Source organism: Poromitra crassiceps (genome assembly GCF_964638095.1).
Source record: "Poromitra crassiceps genome assembly, chromosome: 9".
Classification (NCBI taxonomy): domain Eukaryota; kingdom Metazoa; phylum Chordata; class Actinopteri; order Beryciformes; family Melamphaidae; genus Poromitra; species Poromitra crassiceps.
Window position 1 is genome coordinate 32,206,677 of NC_139630.1, and position 17,500 is coordinate 32,224,176.

General features: G+C 43.3%; 1 protein-coding gene across 1 annotated transcript; it reads left to right on the forward strand.

Moving 5' to 3' along the window:
• Positions 1-1,306: 1,306 nt before the first annotated feature.
• On the forward strand, positions 1,307-17,053 carry mei4 (meiosis-specific, MEI4 homolog; the record flags this gene model as incomplete). Its single annotated transcript, XM_083642940.1, has 4 exons — positions 1,307-1,535; positions 3,096-3,382; positions 4,964-5,221; positions 16,865-17,053. The coding sequence occupies 4 exons, from the start codon at positions 1,307-1,309 to the stop codon at positions 17,051-17,053; spliced, it is 963 nt and encodes a 320-aa protein (XP_083499066.1).
• Between the last annotated feature and the right edge of the window lie 447 nt (positions 17,054-17,500).

The window sequence follows — 17,500 nt, forward strand, 5'->3', positions numbered from 1 at the left end:
ATATTCATTTGATTAACTGTTTATAGCCCAAGGGCTTGCGTCGTCGAGGCTATTTATATCCCATACTGTGAAAGTGGCTCTATCTTAAATAACAAGTCTGATATTGTTTTTGACGTGATTTGCTTAGCCCGTCTTCATAAAACATCCATGGCCTTCTTCATTAACAGCTAGCTATTATTTGACAAAATGGAGACTAGCATTAACCAAATCATACAAGCATAGCCTATAGCTAACCCGGGAAAACACAAATAGGTTAACTAGGCTAACGTTAATTGTCCAGAGTTTGGGCAGGTGCACCTGTCCTACTGAGTTATATGGGTGTCAACAATCCGATCGGGTAACTGACTTTTGTACTCCGATATATAAATACGGTGGTACTAGTTAGTTACTTGTTGAGGGAGTAAAGAGGGTTAGGGTTAAGTGCAAGTCATAGAGGGTTATCCCTTAATGAGGGCATTTAAGCTAACTTAGCTAGTGGCAGCTACAGGCTACAGAGCTACCAGCTTCATTCAGCAAAACTCAGCATCAGTGGGGTTACTACTGCTAGGTCCTACTGGTTTAGTCAAATTAACATGATGTGAGTAACACAATGTGAGTTTCTTAGAACTATAAATAAAAGTTGTTATTGGGGGGCGGGGGGCTCTACATATCCAGTGAGTCGTCTGATAAAATAATAAAAAATGTTGGTGAGTTCAAACTTAGGTGTACTGGTTGCTTTGTACCAGGTTAGTTCACCGCTGACACATTCAACCATGCAATACAAGAAAGTAGACAAAAGCATGCACATCCAAGAACGATGAATTCATGGTGCTGCAGACAGGTACAAGTCAAAAATAGAGTCTGCACACTAGATATTGCTTCCATCATGACCATGTATTGGTAGCCTATGCCAGCAATGTAACAGTGCAGGGGTGTGTCTCGAACCTGGGGCACCTAGTCCTCAGACGTGCATGCTAACCAGTCAGCCAAAGGGATATCCCAGTGGCCAACGGCCAGCACGCTCACCCCAAGGTCGTTACACTGCCCAGCCCAACCCCCCCATCCCGGCGATTCGGGATGCGCTACCGATAAATGTTAATGGGAGCAATATGTAGTGTGCAGAGTAGACTGTATTGTTCAACATTCAACAATGCAAGTATGATCTTGCCATTTTTCATATTATTTTCTGCTATTTCACTATCACTTTGTCACTGCAGCCAGCCTGGATATCACTGCCCAGAATCCTGAACTCTCTCAATTGTTTTTGGCAGACTTCCTGACGTATAGCGTTCTGCTCCGTTTAGGTGCGAGACAGGCGGAGTTGTTGATGAAGCCAGGCCGCCTGGCCGTGGCGCTGGCTGTAATAAAGAACAGGCCCTCGGGTCACAGTGGCAGGCAGCACGCGGAGGCGCTGGCCGGCCGGCTGAGGAGGCTGGATGACGGCTGGAGAAAGCAGGTCCAGCGGCTGCAGCAGGACGTGCTGGGCCTGCGTCAGGAGCTGCTGCTCGCCAAGATGACGGCGCGCCGCGCACAGAGCGCCGGGGAAGCAGCAGCAGGTGGGTCTCTCTCTATTCACCTGTGATGATATTAACAATAATAAGAATGTTATTCATAATAATAGGGATGATGGTGACAAGAGCAACAATACTAGGTACTTGGGGTTAGACTGAGAAATATGTATGTATGTATGTATGTATGCATGTGTAAAATCATGACTTATATTGCAAAAATAATCACAATATGATTTTTTTGCATATCATTCAGCCCTAATTGGTTTTAATATTGTGCTATCAGTCATTTCGTAAGAGTAGGGTCAATTGGGTTTTTCAATAGAAGATACTCAGTATAAACGGTCAGAGTTGTACACACCGCAGGCTTGTTCCGAGGGACACACATACCCTCCAAACGGGAAAAGTTCAAGGGCACCCCAGTCTGTGAAAATAACCACTAATCTCCATCTGCACTTTGAATTGCGAGTTACACCCCCAAAGTATCTTTGTAAGTAGCATGAAATGATTTTTGGAAACACATGCCACCGAAATATTATTCGTGTAGAACGCTCCTTGTTTTGCGAGTAAACGGTAATATTTCTTTGTTTGAACGATGCCCGTATTGACAAATGGCAGCTTTTTGTGTCTGCCATGGATGCTAATTGGCACAGCATGCGGGCTGGAAGCTGGAGATGTGTTTTCCAGCCTAAAGTGGCATCGTGCTAATGAGCCCCTCTGTCATTAACGAGACTGGGCATCATGGAGGAGCACAGAGAACCAATGGGGGACCTCTAGGACTCGAGCTGAACTGTTCCAACAGCAGCCAGTGTAATGGCAGCGCTAATTAGATGACATGAAGTTTTAGTCCCGATGCCCGGGCGTTGACTTATTTGGGGCGGGGTATCAAGTCTGATATACCAATTAATTTGGGACTCATGGGGAATCTTCTTTGCTGGGACAGTTGTATTCAAGTTTAATTGAGTCATAATAACAACTTATTCTGGTCATCTGGGAGCTTCTGAACAGCTCCACTGGAACAGATGGGTTTTGACTGCGATTTACTGCGATCTTACTGTGATGGCGCTTGTCGCCGGGGCAGCAGAGATTTTCTCATTCTCATCCATTTTGGCTGCCATTTTGAGATTCCAACCAGCTGCCCCCCCCCCAGATTTGTGATGTGAATGGGAATCTGCAATTACGGTACTGTAAATGTAAAAAAGAAAAGAAAAAGGAATGCTCTTTGAATAAAGCTCTACATGGCACGTTGAACTTGGCACCTCCTCTGGTCAGAATTCACAGTGTCACTGTGGATTTTACCGCCGGCACACTTTCTCACGCAATCTCAATTTGCATGTAAACACAAATAACTATGAATCATATTTGCATGCACTCATTTACATAATATGCAGGATCATGACAGGTGCAAAGAGGCTATATTGATTGAGCGGTTCCACTCATTGCACATGGTTGATGAATAGCCAGGCGTTGTCATTTCAACCTTCAACCAGAGTGAACCAGAGTCTTTATTGCGATGTCCTCAGTGATTTTACTGATGCTTAACGTGTTTAAAGTCATCGAATGAGTCAAATCCGATCTGGTAAAATGTGACTTTGTGAAATCCTCCAGATGATGACGACACCATGGACTTGTCGCAGGACCTGATGGGTCCGATGTGCAGTTTAGAGCAGGACTCGGGCTGCGACACAGAGACTCTTCTTCCCACGCCAGACGCCGCGGAGCCCGGGACCAACCAGGAGCCGGACCCTCCACCTGCCCCCTCAGGCCCTCCGGGAGCGCCGCCCTCCTCCATGCGTCTCCATATGCAGTTCCTCCAGAGCTTGTGCGGCCTCCGCCGGGTGGTAGGGAGCGACCGCGGCCTGGGGGCGGCGTGGCTCGGCCCTGATGGAGACATGGTTAGGGATACAGTATTGGATTTGTTGCACGATATTTTCTAACTCTTTTGGTCGATTACTGATGCCGATATAGACCTTATTCGATTGACGTCACTCACGTACTGGCACGCCCACCGCCGCCATATTGTCGACATAGCGCCGCAGCTCTCAAGTGACAGCCTATGGGGAGAAGCGTTTACAGGAATCTAGCCGCCGTTAGCGTTACCTGTATCGTTCCAATTGTGTTCGGATGGTGACCTGCGTTACACGCGGCTGTAGTAATGACAGCAATAAAGTCCCCGTGGTTTGTTTCTATCTCTACCGTCCACAGATGTGAAGGGAGCGAGACTAGGGATACGTCATCAGCAGCACAGGAGAGGTGTGTGGATAGTTAGGAGAGACAGGTGAAACTTTCTGACAGCTCCTCACAGCAAAGTCTGTTCACCTCGTTCTTTTGTTTATTTATTACAGGCATTAACGGCAGCATACAAACAACAACTCTGGGGTTTTTATTGCTGTCATTACCATCGCTATTTTGTAATGAAACAGAAACGACAATAAGGCTGTTACTAGTTGTCAGCTGCAGCGCTGTGTGCACGCAGGACGGTATGTCAACATTATGGCACGTGCAGGGTTAGCGAATAAGGTCTATATGCTCGCATTCCCCCCCCACCTAGTTTCAGAGAACATCAATTCTCTCCTGTAGTGGAATCAAGACAGGGGCGGCTGTAGCTCAGGAGGTAGAGCGGGTCGTCCACTAATCGCTTTGGATAAAAGAGGTCGGTGGTTTGAATCCCGGCTCCTCCAGTCTGCATGTCGAAGTGTCCTTGGGCAAGACACTGAACCCCAAATTGCTCCCGTTGGTGTGCCAGCACCCTGCGTGGTAACCTGCCGACATCGGTGTGTGAATGGGTGAATGTATGTACCTACTAGGGCTGTGAATCTTCACTGGCCTCACGATTCGATTCGATTACGATTCAGAGGGCTACGATTCGATTACGATTATCGATGCATCTTACAATCGATTATTTTTGACACCCCTAGTACCTACTGACTGTAAAGCGCTTTGGATAAAAGCGCTATATAAATGCAGGCCATTTACCATTGACCATTTACATCATTATTTATGCCTGCTCTTATCGTGATGGCCCATGCATTGACCAGACTAAGATCCACCATGGATCCAAACGTTGTCTAGAATAAAGAAGTCTAAACTATACCTCGGTTCTACCTTCTAATCACCGCTAGCAGATGCAGACATACGTAAATACAATGGCTTTCAAAATGTACACATTCACTGCGCAATAGGAAACCTACTTCAACTTAGGTTACAGTATGTAAATTAAAACATGGCATATTGTTTTTATTTATCTCACATTTTCTTTCAAACAAAACTGTAAGATTCATTCATTAATTCATTCAAGCATTTAGTCAACAAGCATTGTGCATTTGGGCATAATTAACATTAACATAACATAACTGATATTAACATATCAGCAGAAATGTTCATTTCGGGCAGATGCAGATATTTCATTTGAACACCTTTCTCGGCGGATAGCCATGATGTGCCAACACTGCCCAATATGATTGTTGCATCCCCAGGACGCGGAGTCTGTGTTTGTGGATTCTGTGTGCCGGCTGCTGGACTCGGTGGTGGCGGCGTGCAGGGAGACCCCCCCGTGCAGGGAGACCCCCCCGCTGACCCCCGACGCCCTCCTCCTGCAGGCCTGCCAGGTAGCCGCCCGGACGGTGGACCTCTACTGCTCCCAGAAGCAGCCATCGCCACAGTTTGTGAAGCATGTGGAGGAATCTCTGAGGAAGCTAACAGCGATGCTGCTACATGCTGATCAGCTCAACAGGGTGAGTCATGTGATCCAGGGGAGCGGGTATACACTTAGGGGAGGGGGTATACACTTAGCCCCCCTGTTCACACGGGATGCCGAAGCAACGCTCAACCTAAGCTGTACGCTACGCTGAACCCACAAGTTTAATTTAACAGGCGAAGCCGTTCACACCACCCGCGCGCGTGCCACGCTGATGCCGTGCTGAAGCCACGCTCACGCCACGCCGAAGCGATCCCTCAGGCCTGACGCCGAATTTCCAAGCTTGACGCTGAAGCCGTGAGGCATGAAGTCAATATTATTATTGTTATTATTATTATTATTATGATTTTCCTTCCGTAAAACTGTGTATATCTCAGGAACACTAAGGCCCACACTAACCACATTTTGCACCTAGGCTAGAAAACTCACCCACTACTCAGAAACAAAACATTACACCAATCTACCAAAGTTTGGCGATATTACCAACACCTCATTTCCTGTTTTTTAACCATCCATACCACTGGGCCAATCCCTGAAATTTGGCCCAATGACAGATATGATAGATATCCAAGCTCCTTCGGGGGCAATAGGCTCGAAGCCCTGGTATTGCCGCTTGCGGCTATATTTATTAGGGGTGCGGCTATCGATCGCGATCGGCCGATATTGGCTCTATCGCCTTTGATCAGAGCTATCTAAAGAGCCGATCTGAGGCGCGTTACGTGAGACAATTAAATATGCGCACGGTGAACAGCGCATCTAAAATTACTTCAGCCCTCTCTGTCTCTCCCTCCCTCTCTGTCAGCGTTACAGACACACTCACACACACACACACGCTCTGCCCCATGCGAGACGCACGAACGCACGTACACACAGACACAACACCCACCCTCCTTTCTTTCACTGTCTGTCTGTCTCTCTCGTTGGATCGGTGCACATTAGGGGTGTCACAATATATCGTCCCACGAAATTTCGCGATAGTAAAACGTCACGATATGTATCGTTGAGATGAAATCTCATATCGCAAAAAAAAAAAAAAAAATTTTTTTTTTTTTTTTTTTTTTTTTTCAAAAAATAGACTAAGAAACGTCTTTGTTTGTTGAAGTTCAATGTGTGGAAAGTAGTTCAGTTGAACAAGTCTCTGAAGAGACACATGAGAAGTTATACAGGAGAGAAACCATTCAATTGTTTTTCTGGCAAAACTGTTTACTTGACAGGAAAAACTGAAGATGCATAAAAAATAGATTAAGAAAAGTCTTGTTGTTTGAGTTTGAAGAAAAACTGAAGATGCATAATGAGAATTTATACTGCTGAGAAACCTTTTAGTTCAAAGTAAATCTAAGTGACGGTGTAACTCATTCTATTTCAAGATAAGCCTTATCTCCAATCTCATGTTTTTTCTAGTTGTTATTGTAATAACAATTTCCCACAACAGCATGTTTTGTATTTGTGCATTTCAAATAAAATACTACTTTTCCAGTCATATATTGTCATTATTCAAGTTTAAAAAAATATTGTTAAAATCGTATCGTATCGTTATCGTGAACCCAGTATCGTGATACGTATCGTATCGTGAACTGAGTGTATCGTGACACCCCTAGTGCACATGCAAGCCTGACTGCATTGGGGATAGTTTTTTCTCCATGCCATGTCTGATTCTGAATTCCCACAAAAGTAGAAGTGTCTGGAGTCTAAGTGAAAGTTTCCTCTGATGCAGCCGTGTCGTGACTGACTGGAGGGCAGGGCTGGAGGACTGGAAAGTTACCACAAAGCAGGCAGAGATGTTCGGCTTGTATAACTCCCCAGGGTCCTAAAGGCATCCCTGTTACATAGGCTACTGTGCTGAGTGGACTGAAAACGGTAATATACCTCTGACTCTAAATGGTTGCTCCTTCAATTCAGATTCATATTGAAAACTATTTGACTATGTTGCATTTTTTATAGTCTCTAAAGTTGGGGTGTAAATTCATAAAGGCCCTGTGTTTTGTTCTGTCTGCTGGAATTAATTTTTGTTGCCTCAGTATGTATAATTTGTGTGTTGTGCACACAGCTTTTATTCTCATTTTCATTTGATAAAATGTTATTTATTTTACTCTACAGGAAACCTATATTTGTTAAGCTGCTCCCAATAACTGCTGTGGTTTAAGTTGGGTCTCTAGAGAGAGTAACAATAATAAACAGTTGTCAATTCATGATAATACTTTCTCATCTCTTAACTTTAATACTTATTATACAATGTTGGTAAGAATATCCAAATAAGTAAATACATAAATAAGTAAATAAATAAGTAAATAAATAAATAAATAAATACATAAATACATAAATAACTACATAAATAAATAAATAATGCTACATGATAAAAAGAAGGCTTCAATTGACGCGGTGATCGGTTATATCGGATCGGCAGATACTGATTCCAGCGATCGGCGATCGGCCCTAAAAAATCCTGATCGGAGCACCCCTAATATTGATTATTATTATTATTGGTGTTGTTGTTGTTGTTGTTGTTACATAGAGTTTACCAGTGGATTTTACTTGACACTGCTGTCACTGTTAGGTAAGTGCAGGTAAAGCTACGTATGCCAATACCAGTGTATGCAGTTATCCAATTTGGGCTTCTCATAATTATAGTAGGTAGGTAGAGCTTCTCCAGGTTCTCCAGGTTACTGTACATCATGTTTGAGGCTGTATTATTCTATCGCTATCATTGCTTTCTTGTATTACACTACAGCACTGCTCAATTCTTTTAATCAGCCTTCATAATGATGTAGTCTCACCCTTGAAATCACATTGAGGCATTTTCATGACCATGGAGAGAGGAGTGCAATATTAGCACATTAGCAGCTTCAGCAACCTTCATTCCAAGCCTACTGATCCACTTCCACATAAAATGGTTGTTGCCTTCATACCTGATAGTGAAAGTCAGTCACACCTGATAGTGAAAGTCAGTTACACACCTGATAGTGAAAGTCAGTTACACACCTGATAGTGAAAGTCAGTTACACACCTGATAGTGAAAGTCAGTCACACACCTGATAGTGAAAGTCAGTTACACACCTGATAGTGAAAGTCAGTCACACCTGATAGTGAAAGTCAGTCACACCTGATAGTGAAAGTCAGTCACACACCTGATAGTGAAAGTCAGTCACACCTGATAGTGAAAGTCAGTTACACACCTGATAGTGAAAGTCAGTCACACCTGATACTGAAAGTCAGTCACACCTGATAGTGAAAGTCAGTCACACCTGATAGTGAAAGTCAGTCACACACCTGATAGTGAAAGTCAGTTACACACCTGATAGTGAAAGTCAGTCACACCTGATAGTGAAAGTCAGTCACACCTGATAGTGAAAGTCAGTCACACACCTGATAGTGAAAGTCAGTCACACCTGATAGTGAAAGTCAGTTACACACCTGATAATGAAAGTCAGTCACACCTGATAGTGAAAGTCAGTTACACACCTGATAGTGAAAGTCAGTTACACACCTGATAGTGAAAGTCAGTCACACCTGATAGTGAAAGTCAGTTACACACCTGATAGTGAAAGTCAGTCACACACCTGATAGTGAAAGTCAGTTACACACCTGATAGTGAAAGTCGTTACACACCTGATAGTGAAAGTCAGTCACACCTGATAGTGAAAGTCAGTCACACCTGATAGTGAAAGTCAGTTACACACCTGATAGTGAAAGTCAGTCACACACCTGATAATGAAAGTCAGTTACACACCTGATAGTGAAAGTCAGTCACACACCTGATAGTGAAAGTCAGTTACACACCTGATAGTGAAAGTCGTTACACACCTGATAGTGAAAGTCAGTCACACCTGATAGTGAAAGTCAATTACACACCTGATAGTGAAAGTAAGTCACACCTGATAGTGAAAGTCAGTCACACACCTGATAGTGAAAGTCAGTCACACCTGATAGTGAAAGTCAATTACACACCTGATAGTGAAAGTCAGTCACACCTGATAGTGAAAGTCAATTACACACCTGATAGTGAAAGTCAGTTACACACCTGATAATGAAAGTCAATTACACACCTGATAGTGAAAGTCAGTCACACACCTGATAATGAAAGTCAGTTACACACCTGATAGTGAAAGTCAGTCACACCTGATAGTGAAAGTCAATTACACACCTGATAGTGAAAGTCAATTACACACCTGATAGTGAAAGTCAGTCACACCTGATAGTGAAAGTCAGTTACAGACCTGATAGTGAAAGTCAGTCACACACCTGATAGTGAAAGTAAGTCACACCTGATAGTGAAAGTCAGTTACACACCTGATAGTGAAAGTCGTTACACACCTGATAGTGAAAGTAAGTCACACCTGATAGTGAAAGTCAGTCACACCTGATAGTGAAAGTCAATTACACACCTGATAGTGAAAGTCAGTCACACCTGATAGTGAAAGTCAATTACACACCTGATAGTGAAAGTCAGTCACACACCTGATAGTGAAGGTCAGTCACACACCTGATAGTGAAAGTCAGTCACACCTGATAGTGAAAGTCAGTTACACACCTAATAGTGAAAGTCAGTCACACCTGATAGTGAAAGTCAGTCACACCTGATAGTGAAAGTCAGTTACACACCTGATAGTGAAAGTCAGTCACACCTGATAGTGAAAGTCAGTTACACACCTGATAGTGAAAGTAAGTCACACCTGATAGTGAAAGTCAGTTACACACCTGATAGTGAAAGTCAGTCACACACCTGATAGTGAAAGTCAGTCACACCTGATAGTGAAAGTCAGTTACACACCTGATAATGAAAGTCAGTCACACCTGATAGTGAAAGTCAGTTACACACCTGATAGTGAAAGTCGTTACACACCTGATAGTGAAAGTCAGTCACACCTGATAGTGAAAGTCAGTCACACCTGATAGTGAAAGTCAATTACACACCTGATAGTGAAAGTAAGTCACACCTGATAGTGAAAGTCAGTCACACACCTGATAGTGAAAGTCAGTCACACCTGATAGTGAAAGTCAATTACACACCTGATAGTGAAAGTCAGTCACACCTGATAGTGAAAGTCAATTACACACCTGATAGTGAAAGTCAGTTACACACCTGATAATGAAAGTCAATTACACACCTGATAGTGAAAGTCAGTCACACACCTGATAATGAAAGTCAGTTACACACCTGATAGTGAAAGTCAGTCACACCTGATAGTGAAAGTCAATTACACACCTGATAGTGAAAGTCAATTACACACCTGATAGTGAAAGTCAGTCACACCTGATAGTGAAAGTCAGTTACAGACCTGATAGTGAAAGTCAGTCACACACCTGATAGTGAAAGTAAGTCACACCTGATAGTGAAAGTCAGTTACACACCTGATAGTGAAAGTCGTTACACACCTGATAGTGAAAGTAAGTCACACCTGATAGTGAAAGTCAGTCACACCTGATAGTGAAAGTCAATTACACACCTGATAGTGAAAGTCAGTCACACCTGATAGTGAAAGTCAATTACACACCTGATAGTGAAAGTCAGTCACACACCTGATAGTGAAGGTCAGTCACACACCTGATAGTGAAAGTCAGTCACACCTGATAGTGAAAGTCAGTTACACACCTAATAGTGAAAGTCAGTCACACCTGATAGTGAAAGTCAGTCACACCTGATAGTGAAAGTCAGTTACACACCTGATAGTGAAAGTCAGTCACACCTGATAGTGAAAGTCAGTTACACACCTGATAGTGAAAGTAAGTCACACCTGATAGTGAAAGTCAGTTACACACCTGATAGTGAAAGTCAGTTACACACCTGATAGTGAAAGTCAGTCACACCTGATAGTGAAAGTCAATTACACACCTGATAGTGAAAGTCAGTCACACCTGATAGTGAAAGTCAGTTACACACCTGATAGTGAAAGTAAGTCACACCTGATAGTGAAAGTCAGTTACACACCTGATAGTGAAAGTCAGTTACACACCTGATAGTGAAAGTCAGTCACACCTGATAGTGAAAGTCAATTACACACCTGATAGTGAAAGTCAGTCACACCTGATAGTGAAAGTCAGTCACACCTGATAGTGAAAGTCAATTACACACCTGATAGTGAAAGTCAGTCACACCTGATAGTGAAAGTCAATTACACAACTGATAGTGAAAGTCAGTCACACCTGATAGTGAAAGTCAGTCACACACCTGATAGTGAAAGTAAGTCACACCTGATAGTGAAAGTCAGTTACACACCTGATAGTGAAAGTCAATTACACACCTGATAGTGAAAGTCAGTCACACCTGATAGTGAAAGTCAATTACACACCTGATAGTGAAAGTCAGTCACACCTGATAGTGAAAGTCAGTTACACACCTGATAGTGAAGGTCAGTCACACACCTGATAGTGAAAGTCAGTCACACCTGATAGTGAAAGTCAGTCACACCTGATAGTGAAAGTCGTTACACACCTGATAGTGAAAGTCAGTCACACACCTGATAGTGAAAGTCAGTTACACACCTGATAGTGAAAGTCAGTTACACACCTGATAGTGAAAGTCAGTCACACACCTGATAGTGAAAGTCAGTCACACCTGATAGTGAAAGTCAGTTACACACCTTTGCTATATAAATAAATAAATAAATAAATAAATAAAGGTTATTATTATTATTACAGCTCGTCACTTCCGGCTCCAAATAACCAAGATGGCTCGGTGAGAATGCCAACCTCGAGGCTTTAAAACGGGAGTACAAACACCAATGGCTGATGTCACAGCAGGCAGCTACGCCCATATATTTATATGGTCGATGTGTATTTGTATCTAATGCGCTAATGTTTTACAAATGCTAATTGAACTGATGATAGTGGTGAAGAGGCTATAAAATCATGCTAATTTAATGGAGGGATTTCCATTAACACTGACTGCACCAATCTGTCTCTTCCAGACAGTAATAATGCCCCTGCAGAGGCACGCCGTCTTAAAGCATATAGGCTACTTAAACCAATCACAATCATGTCACGAGCAGTGGCATTCATTGCCATCATTACTTTGTGTTATTGCCTGTAGGGGGAGGGGCATAACCTTCACAGCCTCCGGAGCGATGAATAAAACATGTTAGGATTATGTGAGCCATGTTCCATTGTGATTTCAGATGAAGAGAATCATGTATTTCTGTTCCAGAGGTTTTCACAAAGCAAAGCCTAGTTTGGGTTTTTGGGAAGACATTACTTGGGATTCTGTGTGTTGCTGAAATCTTTTGCTCGTGTTTAGGCATACAGCTCGATGAATACTAATAAGCCAGTAGTCCGTGTCACCGTCACCGATAACTGTCATTTTCACGTCATTTCCACCTTCACACTGACTGCCTGCACGTCAGGTATGAACTAGGGATGGGCATTTCTAGCAAAAACACTATTCGAAATTCGCTGGCCAAAGTCGACTTTTAATTGAAATTCAAAAAAAAAAAAAAAAATGTAAAAAAAATTAAAAATGTAATTTTTTTTTTTTTTTTTTTTTTTTTTGAGTTAAATGTTGCATTGTCTCCCCTGATTCTAAGTATAGTCGAATCGCTTGGTTTGAGCAAGTAAAACAATTTTTATAAGCATTTTAAGCAAGGTTTATGGAAAAATGAATGGCGGATGAAATCCCATGAAGAGGGAGAGGTTGCTTATAAAAATTGTTTTACTTGCTCAAACCAAGCGATTCGACTATACTTAGAATCAGGGGAGACAATGCAACATTTCACTCACAATTTTTTTTTTTTTTTTTTTTTCAATAAACGAATTTCGACTTTCAATAATAAAAGTCGACCTTGATAATAACAACGATTATTCGGAAATTCGATGCCCATCCCTAGTATGAACTGCTCACACAGTATAACGGGGTTCACACTGACTGCCTGCAGTCAGGTATGAACTGCTCACACAGTATAACGGGGTTCACACTGACTGTCAGGTATGAACTGCTCACACAGTATAACGGGGTTCACACTGACTGCCTGCAGTCAGGTATGAACTGCTCACACAGTATAACGGGGTTCACACTGACTGTCAGGTATGAACTGCTCACACAGTATAACGGGGTTCACACTGACTGTCAGGTATGAACTGCTCACACAGTGTAACAGGGTTCCTCAAAGTGCCCACAGGGAACGCTGTTCAGTAATATGCGAGTGGCGCATCAAATCATCTCTGTCACGGATGGTCGCCTCTGTGACAGTCTCACTGTGACTCTCCCAGGTATTTACCAGCCATGACAGCTTGTGGCTGGTGTTGTTTTCACCTTTGCGAGTCTGTGTGTGTGTGCGTGTGCGTGTGCGTGTGTGTGCGTGTGCGTGTGCATGTTTTGAGTACTTTGCCATGTGTTTATATGTCTGTCTGTCTGTCTGCCTGCCTGTCTGTCTGTCTGTCTGTCTGTCTGCCTTGTGGACAGATTCTGTGAATGCGAGTGTCACACCAGTGCAAGGGGGCCACACACTTGACACCCCTGGCACACATTTTGTCAAGGTGATAGCATCTCAACCATGCAAGGCAAACATGCCAATGTGTAGCAATCAGAGAGACAGAGGAACCCAGAGGAACCCAGACATCCTTTCTGCCCTCCTGTCTGTCTGTCTGTCTGTCTGTCTGTCTGTCTGTCTGTCTGTCTGTCTCTCTGTCTGTCTGTCTGTCTGTCTGTCTGTCTGTCTCTCTGTCTGTCTGTCTGTCTGTCTGTCTGTCTGTCTGTCTGTCTGTCTCTCTGTCTGTCTGTCTCTCTGTCTGTCTGCCAGAGGAACCCAGACATCCTTTCTGCCCTCCTTAGTGGGAAAAAGCTCTTTCTGAAAACCCTTCAAAAGGTATAAGAGGGACATTACATAGAGAGAACAGGAGAGGGAGGAAGAGGAAGACTCAGAGGACTGTGTAGTTAGTATGTTCTGTATTTATCCCCAAAATCCACTGTCCAATTATCATTTCAAAAACATATATCTTTTATTTGGATTGCCCTGTTTTTATGCCCTGGGGCCACTCTTACAATACAGCCTCGTCCCAGCAGATTCTCTTTTTATTCACAAATATCGATGTGGCCTAAGAGCCGGGCGAGAAACACACTTTGTCCACTAGCTAGTGGCTGTTTGTCCACTAGCTAGTGGCTGTTTGTCCACTAGCTAGTGGCTGCTACATCCACAACTCTGCCACCAGCGAGAGGTTCAGAATGACAGCTGTTTACCTGACAAAGAGGCTGGTGACTAGACAAACCTACCAGGCAGAGACAATCATTTGCCAGCATTTGAGTGGTGCTTAATGGTAAATGGACTGCATGTATTTTATACTGTATAGTAGTGCTTTCATCCAAAGTGCTACAGTACAACACATGCCTACATTCACCCATTCATTCACACAATGGTCATTTCCCAAAGTGGGTTCAGTCCATTAAATTGTGCCTGGACAATAAATAGAGCAATGTGCTCCATTGAAAACCAGGAAGCCAGTCAGTCCTTTCAGACTAGTGGGCGCAGAGCAGCCATACTGGCAGGGCAGGACACATCAGATTTACCAGCCAATCAGATTTATGGAACAGGACTTCTGAACTTCTGATAGCAACAGCAACAGCTTACCTGCATTTGGCTGGACTCGAGGTTGTAGGCAAGACGGGAGACTCTGATTCAGTTATATTTGCCATGCATTCTTGAGTTACAGGGGGGGAGAGTACCCAATATATAACACTGTAACTCTCTTTTACATGGCATGCTGTTTTTCCGGCTTGGAAATGGAAAGCCAGTGAGCCATGGTGTTCATGATCGGCTGTGTACATGAATCACAGGAAGTGGAAATGAAGTTGTAAAAACTGGACACTGTAGGGCGAGATGCAGTTTAGTTGAGTTTATTACTTTATTTTATGATAGGGCTGCTGGGCGATATGGTTGAAATCAATATGATGATCACAAAGATTTTTTTTCAGTTTCGATATTAAGCTATGTTCAACCCAACTGTCTTTGTAGAACTGCTTGACACTCAGTTAAAGGGACAGTGAACCCCAAAATCAAAAACGCATACTTTCCCTCTTACCTGAAGTGCTATTTATCAATCTAGATCAGACCTGGGCAACTGGCGGCCCGCGAGCGCCACCTGTGTGGCCCGCACTGGAATTGCATTTTTTTTTTTTTTTTTTTACAGTGCACCTGAACGCAATATGCAAGGTACCCGCTGAATAAATGTCCAAATGTTCATGTCATTCTGGCCAATACTCCACTTCTGTTATAACGGAATATGGAATATCTTTCAATAATCCTTATGACTAAAAGGCTAAAAGTGATCTCATGTGTAAGAAATTACTGTTCTACATTGAAGTAAAAATAATTAACTTGGTTGGTTTTGGATTTTTTTTAGCTTCAAGAGTGCATTTTTGTTCGTATGACCCTCAACACAGGCTTTGAGAATCCCGGGCCACTTACTGATACTTATGCTTAAATTAACCCACTCATATTCTGCTTTATTTCAAGAAAAACATTTTGGATAGTGGAAATTCTAATTTGCTGGTAACTTTAAAATCTAGCAGCCATATTGGCAGGTGGTCAAGAAAGTAAATTTCAAGCCCTGCAGGGAGAGCAGGTGGTGATATAGGAGTGAGTGAGAAAAGGATCAAATATCGGTGTTTAAGACTGAATAATGACATCACAACTGTTAATTTAAAATTAGTTATTCCTCTAAACCTGACTTCAAATGCCCCAAATCTTTTCGCGCCGGTGCCATTCGGCCCACAACCCTGAGCAAAATCTGGCCCTCTGGTAGCGAGAACATTTTTTTGTGGTCCTCTCTATCTTCAAAGTTCCTGGGTTGCGGCATGACAATATTTGTTCGGCCCCCGGCAACACTCTGGGTTTCTCATGTGGCCCCCCATGAAAAATAATTGCCCACCCCTGATCTAGATCGTTTCGGTGTGAGTTGCTGTGTTTTGGAAACAGGCTGTGTTGATGTCTGAACTGCATGGCTTGTGGTGCTGAGAAACTCAACAGCAATGTCTCTTTTCAGAAGTCATGACCCGGTTACACAAGATAATCCACAGACCTCGTTGTGAGCACTTTCACGCAGGAGCTATTTTCTCTGACCGAGCGAGCTACACTCACCAACCGTCTCACCGTGCAGCAGGAAGCATGCCAGCGTCACAGCGAAGCGAAGATAACATTACGGCCAAGCTAGCGTTCCTCCTGCACGCTTCCTCCTGCACTAGGAGGGAGGAGATTGGACAAAATGAAGAGGCCCAGACGATGAAATTGCACATCCTGACTCCCAAGTGGTGTCACTCAAATGTCACCGTCCCGCCTGCAGACATATTTCATGTGATAATAATAACCTTTTGGAGAGTGATATAGTTTGGTGCGTCTGGCTGGCCTCATACAGCCTTACCTTTGATTGATTGATTGCTTGATTGATTGATTACCTTGTTATCCTTTTGTCTGTCGGTCGAATAACTTTTATGACCTCTTATATTGCACCCAGCTCGCCAGATGTGTCTTCACTCCAAACACAACACTCAACTCAAGTACATCTTATATCACTCGGACAACACTGCCTTTCAATGGAAAAAACAGTACATTAAATCAGGTGTGTGTTTCCAAAGCGTTGACTGGTAATTGATATAAGAATGGATTTATGACTGGGTATAAAAGGACTCGACGACACCAGTAACATCTTCTTCCCCTCCTCCTCAGCACCAGTAACATCTTCTTCCCCTCCTCCTCAGCACCAGGCGTTGGAGAAGCTGATGGGGTGTCTGATGGTCCTGGGAAGGAGCAGCTGGTCAAAGTCCTTCCTCATCTGTCACATCCTCTCCCAGATCAACGGCCTGGCCCAGAGGCTGTGGCAGGCCTGCCAGGTAAACACAGCCACTGCCTCTCCAGACCACACACTGTGTAAAGTATGGATGTCATGACAGCTCCTCAAAAGTGAAGCCAAAAACATATTGATCGCCCCCTGGTGGCTGGCTGCGCACGGGACATGAGCCAAACAAAGTACACAAGTCAAATGAATTTTTCACAAATGATGGTTTTGATCATTTTAGGTCGTTTTTTATCACGCTGATGTATGTTCAAGTGCACATTTTTCAGGTGTTTGTTTTTTTATTTAAACCATTGTTTGACGATTATTGACAGCTGTGACAGCCACTCTCAAATAAACCTCCGTCAGATGGTGGCACCAGAGCCATTGAGAGAAATTCTTCTTCTGGGCTGAGGTGGGAGTCAGCCCAAATCTAATGTGCAGACTCTGGTTGCAAATCACATCACATGAGCAACATGGCAGCTCGCCGAAACGAGATATTTTGGCTTCGTTTTTGCATAGCGGGGATGTATACAGTCAATGCTCCAGACTAGATGGTGAC